The sequence below is a fragment of the Schistocerca piceifrons genome, chromosome 11, assembly GCF_021461385.2.
Source record: "Schistocerca piceifrons isolate TAMUIC-IGC-003096 chromosome 11, iqSchPice1.1, whole genome shotgun sequence".
Taxonomy (NCBI): Eukaryota; Metazoa; Arthropoda; class Insecta; order Orthoptera; family Acrididae; genus Schistocerca; species Schistocerca piceifrons.
Window position 1 is genome coordinate 26159622 of NC_060148.1, and position 15083 is coordinate 26174704.

Here is a 15083-nt window from a genome sequence, read left to right on the forward strand (position 1 = left end):
AGCCTTCTTGGAGGTACGATGTTTAGATGAAGGAGGAACCGATGGTTGTGAAGTTGCAGTACGTAAAAACTCTTCACGAGAATGCTCTTTTTTCGAAGACTTGGCGTCTGACTTTTGGGCTCGAGATTTAGCAGAACCCGACGAAGGGTGAGCCATAGAGTGGGCAGGCGAAAGTGGTGAGGTTGAACGGGCGATCTTTGCGCTGGCCGATCTGACGACCGTGGTACTAAATGTGAGGTCGCAAGTCTGTGTGGCCGCCTCCTTTGTTGGCCGAGGAGAAGCAAGGACAGTGCTGTATCTTCCTTTCTGAGGCACGGTGGGCTGTCGACTGGCGAGTAACTTTCGAGCAGCAAAGGTCGACACCTTTTCCTTCACTCTTATTTCCTGGATGAGCTTTTCATCCTTAAAAACGGGGCAATCTCGAGAGGAAGCAGCGTGGTCACCCATACAGTTGATGCAGTGAGGGGATGGAGGTGGACAAGCACCCTCATGGGCATCCTTGCCACACATAACACATTTGGCCGGATTGGAACAGGACTGGCTGGTGTGATTGAACCGCTGACATCGATAGCAACGCGTAGGGTTTGGGACGTAAGGGCGAACGGAAATTATCTCATAGCCTGCTTTGATTGTTGATGGGAGTTGAACTTTGTCAAATGTCAAGAAGACAGTGCGGGTTGGAATGATGTTCGAGTCAACCCTTTTCATAACCCGATGAACAGCGGTGACGCCCTGGTCAGACAGGTAGTGCTGAATTTCTTCGTCAGACAATCCATCGAGGGAGCGTGTATAAACGACTCCACGCGAGGAATTTAAGGTACGGTGCGGTTCCACCCGGACAGGGAAGGTGTGGAGCAGAGAAGTACGCAGCAATTTTTGAGCCTGAAGGGCACTGTGTGTTTCTAACAACAGGGTACCATTCCGTAATCTGGAACAAGACTTTACAGGACCCGCAATTGCGTCGACACCTTTCTGAATAATGAAAGGGTTGACCGTGGAAAAGTCGTGACCTTCGTCAGACCGAGAAACAACAAGGAACTGTGGCAACGATGGAAGAACCGTCTGTGGCTGAGACTCAGTGAACTTACGTTTGTGAGCAGACATAGTGGAAGGTGAGGAAACCATTGCGGAAGAATCCCCCACGATTACCGGCGTCTCCGATGGCGCGCTCCTCCCTTGTGGGGGCCCTCTCTGAGGGCACTCCCGCCTTAGGTGATTGTTCACACCTCAGGTCACACCTCCCGACAAACGGACGGAGGGACCAATCGGCACTTTCGGAAGGTATCAGCTCGGGTAATCACCCCTCCCTGGGCCTGGCCGTTACCGGGGGGTACGTACGTGTCCTACCTGTCTACCCGGGGCGGGGAATTACGCGTTACCCCGTCACCGGCTACGCATGGAAGTGCGTGGGTCGGCCTTCAGACACGCACAGGGAGGAAGAAAGACAGGGAAAGGAAAGAAGAGAGGTCTCAAACGCCGCAGCGGAGAAAAGGGTAGAGAAGAGGCATAGAGAAGAGGTAAGGAAAAGAGAAGGACGAAGAAAGATGAAGACATACAAGCAAGGAAGGCGAAGAGTGCGGTACATTTACAAGCGTCCGTCTCCGGACGTAGGCACAAACCATACTCCCAGAGGGGGAGAAAGGGAAGGAAAGAGCCAGAGGTGAGGGGGGGGGGGGGGCGAAGATGGGGGATGGGGAAGGATACGGAAAGGGAAGGTATGCAGCCCGGAAAGGAAGGAAGGCCACATTAGCTCGGGGTCCCGTGCTCGCTACACACGTATCCACAAAAGAGTTGTGGATCCCCTGGGGGGAAGCAAAAGACTTAACGAATGTGGGAGGCTGCATGGCCTTAAAGATCTTTTTTGGCATCACTGTAGGGGATACGCTTAGTTGTTTTGATTTCTTGTATTTTGCTTTCCTCTAGGAAGATTCTACAGTCCCTACTCCAAACAGGGTGGGTTTCAGAACAGTTTATACATCTGACAGGCGACGAACAGTCAATTCCGTCATGGGCAGCCTTACTGCAGTTGCCACACATCGCTTCTCCTTTACACCCTAGAGTTGTATGCCCAAAATGCTGGCACTTAAAACAGCGCATTGGGTTTGGGACATACGACCGGACTTTTAGTCGAAGAAATCCTGCCTTGACGTGTTCTGGGAGTTCGAGGGTATTGAAAGTAAGAATGAAGGAGTCAGATTTCACCAGGTTCCATCCACCCTTTTCATGATGTTCTGAACGTCAACAATTCCCTCCTGAGCCCACTCACTCTTTAATTCTTCTACAGGAATGTCAACGAGATCCCTACAGGTAACAACACCCTTACTGGAGTTTAGGGTGCTGTGAAGCTCTGTATCGATTGTGTATTCCCCCAAGCTTTTAGCTGTTTGAAGGTTAACTGCTTGCTGAGCAGTTGATGTTTCAACAAGCAGTGTCCCATTCCGTAAACGCTTCACTGATTTTAAAGTTCCAGCTATTCCTTCTAGACCCTTTTGGATATAGAATGGAGAAACCTTTTCAAAGGAACCCTCTTTCCTTTTTATTATTAAAAACACATTCTGGTTGTCAGTATGTGCTCTGTTACTCTGAACTGCAGTACGTTTGCTGACACCTGAGTCAGGAGGACTGGCTAACCTAGCCCTCTTGTTAGATTGGGTGGTAGTGTCTACCAGCAGTCCACCCATCCCACTGGCCAGCGAAAAATTAGGAGGAGGAAAAGAGGAAGAATTCGCGGTATCCATGGTCGTCCCACGAGCAGCTAGGGAAACTTATGTCCATCCAGACAGAGCCCCGCATGCCTGGATAAGCCTTGTACAACTGAGGTGCGGCAGGTTCCCCAGAGGTTGCCCGCTAGCGACTGTTCCACCTCAACAGCCATGCATCTTATCGGCGCGCAGCACACCTTAAGATTGAAGGGTTTTTTATAGAGGTATGTACCGTCCTCGCAATCCAGGCAATCAAGCCCAGATCCCGGTCCCTGCGACACACAACGTTCCACCGTTGCGCCAAACGGTGGTCACTGAAGTATGCCCAGAGCTTACGGTATCAGCAGACTGGCGGCGCACACCAGTCCACAGCTCGGGGACCCCGGGTTCGCCAAGCCCGTACCCAGCAAATGAATGCTGAGTCACCTAAGGGTAATACAGTAGAAGAATGGGTGGCTTTGAGAGATGTAGTAGTGAAGGCAGCAGAGGATCAAGTACGTAAAAAGACGAGGGATAATAGAAATGCTTGGGTAACAGAAGAAATATTGAATTTAATTGATGAAAGGACAAAATACAAAAAAGCAGTAAATGAAGCAGGCAAAAAGGAATACAAACGTCTCAAAAATGAGATCGACATGAAGTGCAAAACGGCTAAGCAGGGCTGGTTAGAGGACAAATGTAAGGATGTAGAGGCCTATCTCGCTAGGGGTAAGATCGATACTGCCTACAGGAAAATTAGAGAGACCTTTGGAGAAAAGAGAACCACTTGTATGAATATCAAGAGCTCAGATGGAAACCCAGTTCTAAGCAAAGAAAGGAAAGCAGAAAGGTGGAAGGAGTATATAGAGGGTCTATACAAGGGCGATGTACTTGAGGGCAATATTATGGAAATGGAAGAGGATGTAGATGAAGATGAAATGGGAGATACGATACTGCGTGAAGAGTTTAACAGAGCACTGAAAGACCCGAGTTGAAACAAGGCCCCCGTAGAAGACAACATTCCATTAGAACTACTGACAGCCTTGGGAGAGCCAGTCCTGTCAAAACTCTACCATCTGGTCAGAAAGATGTATGAGACAGGCGAAATACCCTCAGACTTCAAGAAGAATATAATAATTCCAATCCCAAAGAAAGCAGGTGTTGACAGATGTGAAAATTACCGAACTATCAGTTTAATAAGTCACAGCTGCAAAATACTAAGGCGAATTCTTTACAGACGAATGGAAAAGCTGATAGAAGCCGACCTCGGGGAAGATCAGTTTGGATTCCGTAGAAATGTCGGAACACGTGAGGCAATACTGGCCCTACGACTTATCTTAGAAGATAAATTAAGGAAAGGCAAACCTACATTTCTAACGTTTGTAGACTTAGAGAAAGCTTTTGACAATGTAGACTGGAATACTCTCTTTCAAATTCTGAAGGAGGCAGGGGTAAAATACAGGGAGCGAAAGGCTATTTACAATATGTACAGAAACCAGATGGCAGTTATACGAGTCGAGGGGCATGAAAGGGAAGCAGTGGTTGGGAAGGAAGTGAGAAAGGTTTGTAGCCTCTCCCCGATGTAATTCAATCTGTATATTGAGTAAACAATAAAGGAAACAAAAGAAAAGTTTGGAGTAGGTATTAAAATCCATGGAGAAGAAATAAAAATTTTGAGGTTCGCCGATGACATTGTAATTCTGTCAGAGACAGCAAAGGACTTTGAAGAGCAGTTGAACGGAATAGATAGTGCCTTGAAAGCAGGGTATAAGATGGACATCAACAAAGGCAAAACGAGGATAATGGAATGTAGTCGAATTAAGTTCGGTGATGCTGAGGGAATTTGATTAGGAAATGAAACGCTTAAAGTAGTAAAGGAGTTTTGCTATTTGGGGAGGAAAATAAACTGATGATGGTCGAAGTACAGAGGATATAAAATTTAGACTGGCAATGCCAAGGAAAGCGTTTCTGAAGAAGAGAAATTTGTTAACATCGAGTATAGATATAAGTGTCAGGAATTCGTTTCTGAAAGTATTTGTATGGAGTTTAGCCATGTATGGAAGTGAAACAGACGATAAATAGTTTAGACAAGAAGAAAATAGAAGCTTTCAAAATGTGGTGCTACAGAGGAATGCTGAAGATTAAATGGGTAGATCACATAACTAATGAGGAGGTATTGAATGGAATTGGGGAGAAGAGGAGCTTGTGGCACAACTTGACTAGAAGAAGGGATCGGTTGGTAGGACATGTTCTGAGGCATCAAGGGATCACCAATTTAGTATTGGAGGGCAGTGTGGAAGGTAAAAATCTTAGAGGGAGACCAAGAGATGAATACACCAAGCAGATTCAGAAGGATGTAGGCTGCAGTAGGTACTGGGAGATGAAGCTTGCACAGGATACAGGAGCATGGAGAGCTGCATCAAACGAGTCTCAGGATTGAAGACAACAAAAACAACAACAAGATATTTTAGATCAACCCCCCCCCCCCCCCCCCCCCCCCCCCCCCACACACACACACACAAAAATCCCTGTTGGCGAGCCAGGCATTTCCTCATGGGACCAAACAGATTGAAGTCCAAGAAGTGCAAGGTCCTAACTATGGTGGTTGCTGGAACAGTTCCATCCAAATTTGGAAATTCTCTCACTAATAGAAGAAGCAGCATTTTCACGAAGAAATTAGAAACAATCAGCATGGCATGAAGCAACTTAACCAGAGTTTTAATGTAGGCCGCAGCATTCACAGTGTTCCCAACTTCGGCAAAGTCCACCATGCTTATCCCAGAACACACACACACACACACACAAGCACTTGCCTAGCAGACTAAGTCACTCAGTTTTCTCTTACACATCACAGAGGCTTGCTTTGTATCGGGCGTGCAGTGGTATGCCCACAACTCAGCACCAGTGACGATGTGTTTCAGAAAGTCATGCCCTTCTGCACTGTAACATGTTAGGTGATCCAAGTTAGTTATCATTCATTGGCCCTTGCGGTTGTCTGTCAATTCTTGGGCACCCAGCGAGCACAGTTTCAACGTATCATGAACAATATCATACACTGCACCACAGGAAATGTTGAACTATTGCGGTAAGGTTTACAGTTGCACACATGCCAGTCATTCAAAACTGCTGCAACAGCTGCAGCATTCTACAGGATTGCAGCTGTTACCAGCCACCAGGAGTGTGGTGAATCACCAAGGTTCATAAGGCCTTCTTGGAAGCAGGCACAACACATGCAGACATTGCTACCATCCGTACAGTCATCCCCGTATAAGCCACATATGTATCTGTGAATTTCAGTCAGCTTATACCCTTTGGCCCACAAACATCGAACTACACTTCACTGTCCATCACAAGTTGGCGACAGTAGCATGCTCGACAAGATTGTTTCATAGTTCAGGCTTCTCTCACTATAGCTGCAAACAGAAACAAAATACCATCTGTAGCACAAGCTTCAAACTATACCATAGTGCAATTTCAACATTCCAGCAGCAATACCAGGGGAGAAAAAAAATTACTGTATGTTACTTTCTGATCACCTAACAGAAATAATAACAAGCACCACCACCACCACCACCACCACCACCACCACCACCACCACCATTTAGAAGTCTAAAGCACTTTGCCCTCTTTCACCATTTAAAATTCATGCGTATTTATTTGGAGGTTGCCCTTAAGGAAATGACACGTTAAGCCTATTGTACAGGAACACAACTGTACTGACCAAACTTTTGTAGTAATTCAGACCAACTTTTACATGACTTGTACTGATAACATGGTTTCAAGTGTTCAGTTTAGTTAATTGCATTTATCTGCACAGTATTTCAATGACCAAACCATTAGTCATCTTCAGGTGTTGAGAGATGGGGTATGTGTGCTTGCTGCCTCACACAGTGCGGACAAATGGAATTGACAATGCTAAACACCACACAGCAGTGTATTAATCATACCAAGAAAATCTGTGGCATTACAAATGGTATCTATTTAGAGCAGAATAGAGTAGTATTCTTCGTACTTTCAGCACCTAAGGTACAATATGTTTATTTTATTATTTGCCGATTACGTCAACTGAACCTACCGATACCTGCTGATGGCTTCGCCCCATAGTGTGGTGTGTGACACACGTGCACAAACGGGAAGGGAAGAGTACATAAACAAGCACATGCACACAGAGTGTATATATTTTTTGGAATATGAGTTGGTGTGACAGACTACTCTGCAGTATAGCTGATGACCTATGTTGGGTTTAAAGGTAGCTGGTTGAGAGTTGGAGAATTTATGAAGGCTTAAGAATCTACATTTACATTCTGTCAATCACTGAAGTGGGACACAGTCTTGTGTGCCGGACTGAGACTCGAACTCAGGACCTTTGCCTTTCGCAGGCAAGTGCTCTACCAACTGAGCTACCCAAGCACGACTCATGCCCCATCCTCACAGCTTTACTTCTGCCAGTATCTCGTCTCCTACCTTCCAAAAGGCAAAGGTCCCGAGTTCGAGTCTCGGTCTGGCACACAGTTTTAATCTTCCAGGAAGTTTCATATCAGTACACACACTGCTGCAGAGTGAATATCTCATTCTGGGACACAGTAGTTACAAGGCTGATATTTTTAATGCTTGAATCTAGACAACACATTTATTTAGTATTATGACTAGTGAGCTGTGTGTTTAATTTTCTTGTTGCTTGGGGTTTCATGTTTTTGCTTTATTTTGGATGAGATCTTGTTGATTATCTTAGCACTGGTATGTGGAACTCTGCCTACAACTCCACAGAAGTACACAAAGTCAACCTGAAATTATGTCTGCACATTAGTGTTTGAGGAAGTCACTTTTCACCTTAAACTCATTTTTATTGAGAACAAGAAAAACTGCAAGGAAATAAATGTATTTATAATTGAATGACCATTCACATTCCTTAAAGATTATCTAGTTTGCACAATTTTCTGACTGCTGGCTTCTGTTGAATAAACACTACACACTTGAGATGCACTCCCCCAGAAGAAAATTCTAGAAGACAAGGAAGTGATACGATACAAACTTAGGAAACTTTTCTTTAGGTCAACGTAATGAAATAATTCTAAACTCCAAGTTGAGCAAAACATGCTGAACTGAGCATCTACATTAGTTCGCCGAAGTGTTTACTCCAACTTTCTAGATGGCGTTACGGATTTCACACTCATTCATTTATCATATCTTCGTTGGTATATACTTATGGTGCTATAAGACATTTGCTTGTTTAAAATTAAAAACTATGTTTTGCAGGACAGAGTACTTAATTTACTGGATAAGTTGAACTTCCACTTCAGCATTTATTTCACATAACTATTTGTGTTCCACATAGCACTAATTTGTTTGTGAGTGCGACACAGTTGCAGTTGCAACAGCAAGGATTATAGAATTTTAACACGCAGAATGTAACAACACTAAAAGCTTTTTATTTGAACTTTGTTGGTATTGTTTTTGCAGGCATTTGAAAATGACCACTTACCCATAATGTAATGGAATACATGAAGAATAAATTTCAGTTGTATGACAGCTACAGTAGACACTGAAAACGGCTTTAACATTCAGAAATTAAAATTGGGCAACCTTTTTATTTAGGTAAACAATACATTTTAAGAAAGAGGAAAGACAATGAAGAGGACGTTAAGAACGAAAACATTTACTGCAGGCAGCACAGAGTGTAAATTATCAGGAAGTGTAGAGAACATTACAAAATAGCAAAGAGCAGTCACCGCAACAAAGTAGTTTCTAGAAGTCTACGCCCACATCTCCTACACAGTAAATTAACAATGAAATTCATGACATACCATTAAATTATGTAGTTATAAACCTCACTTTCAGCACAAAGTTTTAAAGTAACACCCCAAACATGGAGATAAACACATTGCTTTCAATGTCTCAAGTTGAATGTACTTTTTTCAACAATGTAAAATTATCTCTACACAACTCTAACACTACTCAATATCTCTTACATGAAATTGGGAATTTACTATCTACCTAAACTGTTCTGGAAACCCATATCTATCAATTTATGTAACAAAATAAAAATATAGTACCAGCCCCTGTACCGAAAAGGCAGCTAATCACTTATTCAAGAACAACAAACAGTTCAATGCAAATAGATTGTCATATAATTCTGACAAGACTCAGTACATCCATCTCAGTTCTCACAGAACTCCCTAAGCTACAAAAAGTAAGCTTCTCAAATAAGGAAATTACGCAGTAAGTTAAGCCTCAGCCGTAAAATCCATTGCCTAGAATTACTGAAACACATTGCTTCAGCTATGTTTGCAGTGTATAGTTACCAGCTATAGGTGGCTTAAACTGGCCAGGTGCGAGTAGGACTCCAGCACAGAGTTCCATACAAACTTAATTACATATTTAGACAGATTATCCATTCCAGGAATCAGTGATTGATGATTTTTGCCTATTATCGACACTGATACTGTCAAGGTAAGGGAATCCAAGACTTTTGAGAATATTTTTGTTTCAAGTTAAAAGTCTGATACGAAATGACAAGAAATTTTTTCATGCGATATAATTACAAATCTACAATTTTTCCCTTGACTTGCACTGTGAAAGCTTGCTTTTGGACAAATTTCATAATTCTAGGTCAATGGGAAGTACCATATAGGTTTTGATGAGAGCTTTCGATTATCAAAATATGTGGTATAAACGGTCATGTCTTTTCACTGCAGTGGCTAAGTAGCATAAAAGTCTTACACAACCAAGGGATCAGACATCGGCAGGTGACAAATTTGAACTTTTATATGTCTACTTGTTCCTGAGAAAAATGATTCTTAACAGTTGGACAGGCAGGCAGGGATAGATAAAGTGATAGTATATGGTTTCTGTTTTTACAGATTGAGGCCTGGAACCCTAAAAAATGAAGTAATTTAATATGTTTGTATGTTTGTTTGTTTGTGTAGCCATCTTCTGCAGCAGCTGACAATCTGTTGTCATAGGTTATCTGACTGGAATCTTAAAAAGAATTACATCAGCCACATTTCGATTTTATTTACAAAGCGTCTTCTGTGGTACTAGTGTCTTTTACATAATGTTCTCCTTCCCTTCTTGCTAACAGTGTGTCAACAGGCTTCCTTTCACATCTGCATTTGGCATTTTGCAGGCAGTGATGAATGAAAAATAGTTAAGAAAGTCAATTGTAAATAGTGCAGCAAAGGAAATAACACAAAATGCCAAAAACTGCCAATTGTAGATGTGAAAGGAAGCCTGTAGACACCAACCACTGCTAGCAATAACAGATGGAGTAATTTACTTTGCATATTTCCACTCACTCTTGTGTTATGGAATAATTTTATTGATAAATTCAAATTACAGGAATAGTGTTTTCACAATGCATAACTGTGCTATATGCACAAATCCCTTTAAACAAACACGCATTTGGGGGGGGGGGGGGGAAGAGAGAGAAAGAAGAGAGAGAGAGAGAGAGAGAGAGAGAGAGAGAGAGAGAGAGAGAGAGAGAGAGAGAGAGAGAGAGAGAGAGAGAGGGGGGGGGGGGGGGTTACAGCCGATTTGATGGGCAGCTGCTTCTACTCTTGATTATCTCCTCAGAAACTCTCTAATTTAATGTTTTAAATCAATTTACAACTACAATTAGTATAATAAAGTAATATAATGTGTCATTTTACTGTTTTGTACTTAAAACATATATCTATAACTTCTTTTCAAATCTCTGCAGCATCCATGAGTGCAATCAATGAAGCGTAAAAAATGAAACATGACATGAGCAAAAGTATACCGCAGAAGTAGTTGAACAGTATACTGTCCTCCTTTATGTCATCCATTTTACCAGAGTTGGGGTGGTGGTCATTGAACACTTACTCTTTTTTTTTTCATTATAGCCAAATTGTTTTCCCATTTCCAACAACAAGTTTCCATACTGAAACCATTGAGCTTTGTGTCCCACCCAGCAGATCGTACCATGACATTTAAAACGGCAGCGGAAGTTTTCAGTTGTGCTTTCTTCAACTCCTGAAGAGCATTCACATGGCAGTAGTGAATGCAGCTGGGCCAGGCACTATTCAAAGTTGTTTGCAAACTCAATCAGCAGAAGTACATCTAAGGCCAAGTGCCTCCCACATCAGCTTCACCACAACCTGACATATGTTAAATTTAATACTCTTTACATCTGCTGAGAGTTTTATTTGGTGAACTTTTCCACTTTTAAGTTCACAAAACATTTCCATAAAATGAACTTACATCAGTACATTTTTATACACTTAGCATTTCATAACTTAGTTCAAATTTAACGAGGGGGGGGGGGGTGTAGGTTTCATTGTGTAGGTTAAGTTTGTTTGGGTTGGTTATTATACTGGCCAATAACCTATTCTTTTTCTTAATTCGCACAACAGGAGGTTATGTACAAGATTGTTTTAGTAGTAAGTTGTTAAGTTCTAAAAACCTACTGATGCCACCAACTTGATTGTGATTATGCCCAAATTAAAGGTAAGTGAATAATGGCAACAGCATATATCTGTTTAATATGCAACAACATTTGTCTTTCTACCTGCATGTGTTACTTTAGTAATTCACTGAAATGTTAATATGAAGCTTGGTGGTGACAGTTTAGCACACCTGTTTAGTCAAATGGTTAGAAGGATGAGTCTGATACATTTTAGATTGCAGAAGACTGTTTTCATTCCAGAAACAATGCCTTGGCAGTATATTCGTAAACTGGGGTCAAAGGCTATCAATACAACAACAGAAACCCACAAAATGCCCTAGATCAAATCAAGAGAAAGAAAATCAGTGCTGAAGTTACAAACTGCACTTCTACCCTCCTTAAATATTGGTCGTGGTGGTTGGAGGGTGACAATTTGGTTTCGAGTCGGCGAGCCAACAAATGTGAAAGTAACAAATCTGGCTGTCATAAAGTGACTGGAAGTAAAGTCTAATGATTATGCCCACGCCACATTGAAAAATGGAATGTATGGTCCATTGGGTACCAGTAAGTAAATCAGTTTCTGCAAGGCTTTTTGAAAGACAGACCTGCACTTAGTACATAATTAATTATGTATTGTAATATCTGTAGGTGGATTTCTCGTACTGGTAATTTCAGGAAAAAACAGAAATAAAAACTAAATTTACTCTTTTTATTTATTTATTTATGGGTATGATATTCCACTGAGCAACTTAATTCTTGAAATGAAAAACAGCATCAACCCAGATGCAATGAAAAGTTATAGACGGATGAGTTTCACCTCAGAAAAGGAAAAAATACAGTTGTGCAGGTTGTGGCATTCTTACTTATGAGGTTTCCTCCCACTTTGGTGGATCTGAGAAGCACTGGCATTTCAGTAGGAAAAGTACATGAGTCCTCAATGGAGCCTACCAAGAAAATACTGGGCTTACTCCTGTCTGAAGTGACACAAGCAGAAGCTCAATCAGAGGTTGATTAAAAACATAATGAAACGAGCAGCTGTCTGATCAGATGATGTAAGTGTTGATAGGGAACAATTAAAGTTCCCGTTTCAGCTACAAGGTCTTTACACAAAGTAAGGAAAACATCCAATTTGTATGTCTCCCTCCCAACTCAAGACACTTCGCTTAGATCTTAGATACGGCTATGTTTCAGTCAGTACAAGGCTTATGGGGAGAGTTATTGACTAACTGACAGCAGGCAAAAATTGGGAAACAATGTCCAACAGTGTCGAAAACTGTCTTCCTAAAACTAGTCAATAAGTTACCGTTATCTGGGGGGAGCGGAGAATCCAGTTTCAGATCTTTTGGAATATGTCCATGTGGCCCACACATCGTACAGAAACAAAGCAGTAGTATGTTGGAAGCTGAAAAAGAGAATCCCAATAAACACAAATCTGATTTATCCATGGAAAATCTAGAACAAGCAAGGACTGATCTAAAAAGAGGAGCAAAAATGTAAATGTTCAAGGCCAAGGGATTATACTCTATGGTTTTCCCCATGAAATCCTCACTTTCACCATTATATCAAAACAAAATCAGAAGAACCAATGGGGAAGGAAGAGAAAATGAACTAGGGATGGCAGTGACTTTGGAAAATTGTGGCTTCTGTGTGATATACAGAGAGCAAACATTGTTTGCCTATACAACAGTATATTGATAATTTGCCTATGGTATGTGAGCTTTGTGCTATGACACAGTCAAGAGAACAAAGAAAATTAATTGGCTTAGTATGCCCCAGCTGCCAACTTCCCTTCCAAAGCCACTGCACTTGTCATAGAAAAACATTTTTGTTGATTACACGGAATCACACATCCAGAGCCTGTCATACTGATTGATGAAGGCATCAAGATTCATGTATGACAAAATGTGGCAAGTTCTCAAACTGGCCCAATCCAGTTGACAAACTTTTGGTATAAAGTATCACAGATAATTTGCAAACTTGCTCCAACTAAAATTTCTACGAGGGAAATTTATGACTCACATGAAGTGAAACTTATCTATCTGAGATGTCCACTAATTATTTCTTGTTTGGTTGTAAGTCTTTATTCAAAGTGACTTTATAGTTGCAACAGATCTAACGTAACCTGTGGTCAATGACTGACATTCTTAAAGGAAAGATAAAAATACAAGGGCAAAGTTATTCCCACAAAGTTTTTTCAGCATTTTTGTTCTTACTGTATGATAAAAGCTGCTCTATATTTTGGTAGCGTTTCTATTATTCTTTTTGGTGACCTTTTATAGCGACAACGATAAAGTTAGAAATGGTCAAAATATTCTTGAAAATCATAAAACTGATTGAAAACATGTAATTTTATCAGAAATTGGTCTTGCAACTTAATCTGAAGGAACGTTAATGACAGGGTGAGAGTATTGCATAACTCTCTGCTACGCTAACTGCATAGGGCATACGATTTAGTACAATCAATACCACATAATGGAGTAACATAACTACATTTTTGAAAATGCACGTAGAACCCTAAACAAGAGCTGAACGTTGTGAAGAGTGTTTAAGCTTTCACAAGAAAACTGGACCTAGCGATGGGTGGGGGTGGGGAGATAAAAGTTCGCTGCAGGTGCAAAAATGTTCCAAAACTGCATTTATGTAGTCCCATTTTAAGGTACATAAAAAGTTTAAAAAATGCAGGCGAAGAAATCGCCATTCAATGCAAAATTTGTAGAATGCTTCCTACGAATAAGTACGTACAACATTACACGCTTTTTTTTCCCCATAAGATTTGATGTTACATTACGACATAAAAGCGGGTAAAAAATAATATTGAAATTTATGTTACCATCAGACGTAATACAGTTACACAAGAATATTATTTGCAACTTATTTCTAAGACGACAAAAAATAAAATGTTATGCATCAAAATGACAAGGGCGCCTAAGAGTAGTAACTGTGTAATGAAATAAAAATAGTAAAAGCTACAAGGAACGACATTTAAAAGAAATATAAAAGCTATGGACTCATTTTACAAGATAATAATTCGCTACTGAGGTAGTACTACTCGTTTTTCATGGTTTTTAACGATACAAACGTGTCACATGACTACAGATCTCTACAATCATTGAAAGCTTAGAACTCAGCGACGCTGCTACTACTACACCTTCAATAAAATAAGGGAATTAAAATAAATTACATATCATCCTAACTAAACACAACCAAAATAATATAACATATACCTTTTAATACTGAAGCCAAGTAACAAACACAGCGTCAAAAGACTAGAAACTAATGAGCAACACCCGCAAGCAAATTTACAAAACGGAATACCGTATCGGCTAACCCTTTGTGTCAGCCCGCCAGAGGACCGTTGCCAACCATTACAAATCAAAGTTCCCGGTATGTTACAAAATTATTTAAACAGAAATAACTCACTGGTAAAAACTGATTAATATTACAATCACAATATTAACATTACAGAATGTCAAATTACGAGCTGTTATAATTGTTTCAAAAGATGTAATACTGCTGTTGTTTTTAGCGCCTCGGAAAACATGAGTATTGCATTTCATATCGTACACACTTTTTATTAGGCAATTTTGATAATTCTGATAAAAGGTATAGGCATGAAATGCATGTTTCCTTTAATGAAAGGCATGAAAAGAATCCTGTGGTATTCCAAATCCAGTACAAGTTATCTCAGCACAGAGGTCTAATGCCGCCATTGATATTAATAAACACAATTCGTCATCGTCCCATAGAGGTGGGCCAAACGGTTATTCTGGAGTAACCGTTATCACAGTTCCAGTTATTCTTTGATAACCGTTATCGTTAACGGTTATTAATAACTGCCAAGTTATTTTTCGCTAGCGAATACCGATAACTCCGACAGTTAAATAACGACATAGTTGGAATCCATCAGTTTAGTTATCAGTATAACTGCGAGTAGTGCGAAATAGCAGGAATGTCGTATGAATCGTGTCATAACCTCAGCTTATTAACTCCGGGTACAT

General features: G+C 40.9%; 1 protein-coding gene across 2 annotated transcripts in view; it reads right to left on the minus strand.

The window, feature by feature from the left end:
* The window catches only part of LOC124720022 (poly [ADP-ribose] polymerase tankyrase-1-like), a 69418-nt gene extending 54961 nt beyond the window's left edge, over nucleotides 1-14457 (minus strand). Inside the window, exons 1-2 of one of the 2 annotated variants that reach the window (XM_047245271.1) lie at nucleotides 14310-14457; nucleotides 12389-12487 (exon numbers count right to left, since the gene is read on the minus strand). In XM_047245271.1, coding sequence (XP_047101227.1) covers nucleotides 12389-12455 — 67 coding nt within the window. In that variant the 5' untranslated portion in view covers nucleotides 12456-12487; nucleotides 14310-14457. The remainder of the gene's footprint in view (nucleotides 1-12388; nucleotides 12488-14309) is intronic. The other variant, XM_047245272.1, reaches the window with a different exon arrangement.
* Between the last annotated feature and the right edge of the window lie 626 nt (nucleotides 14458-15083).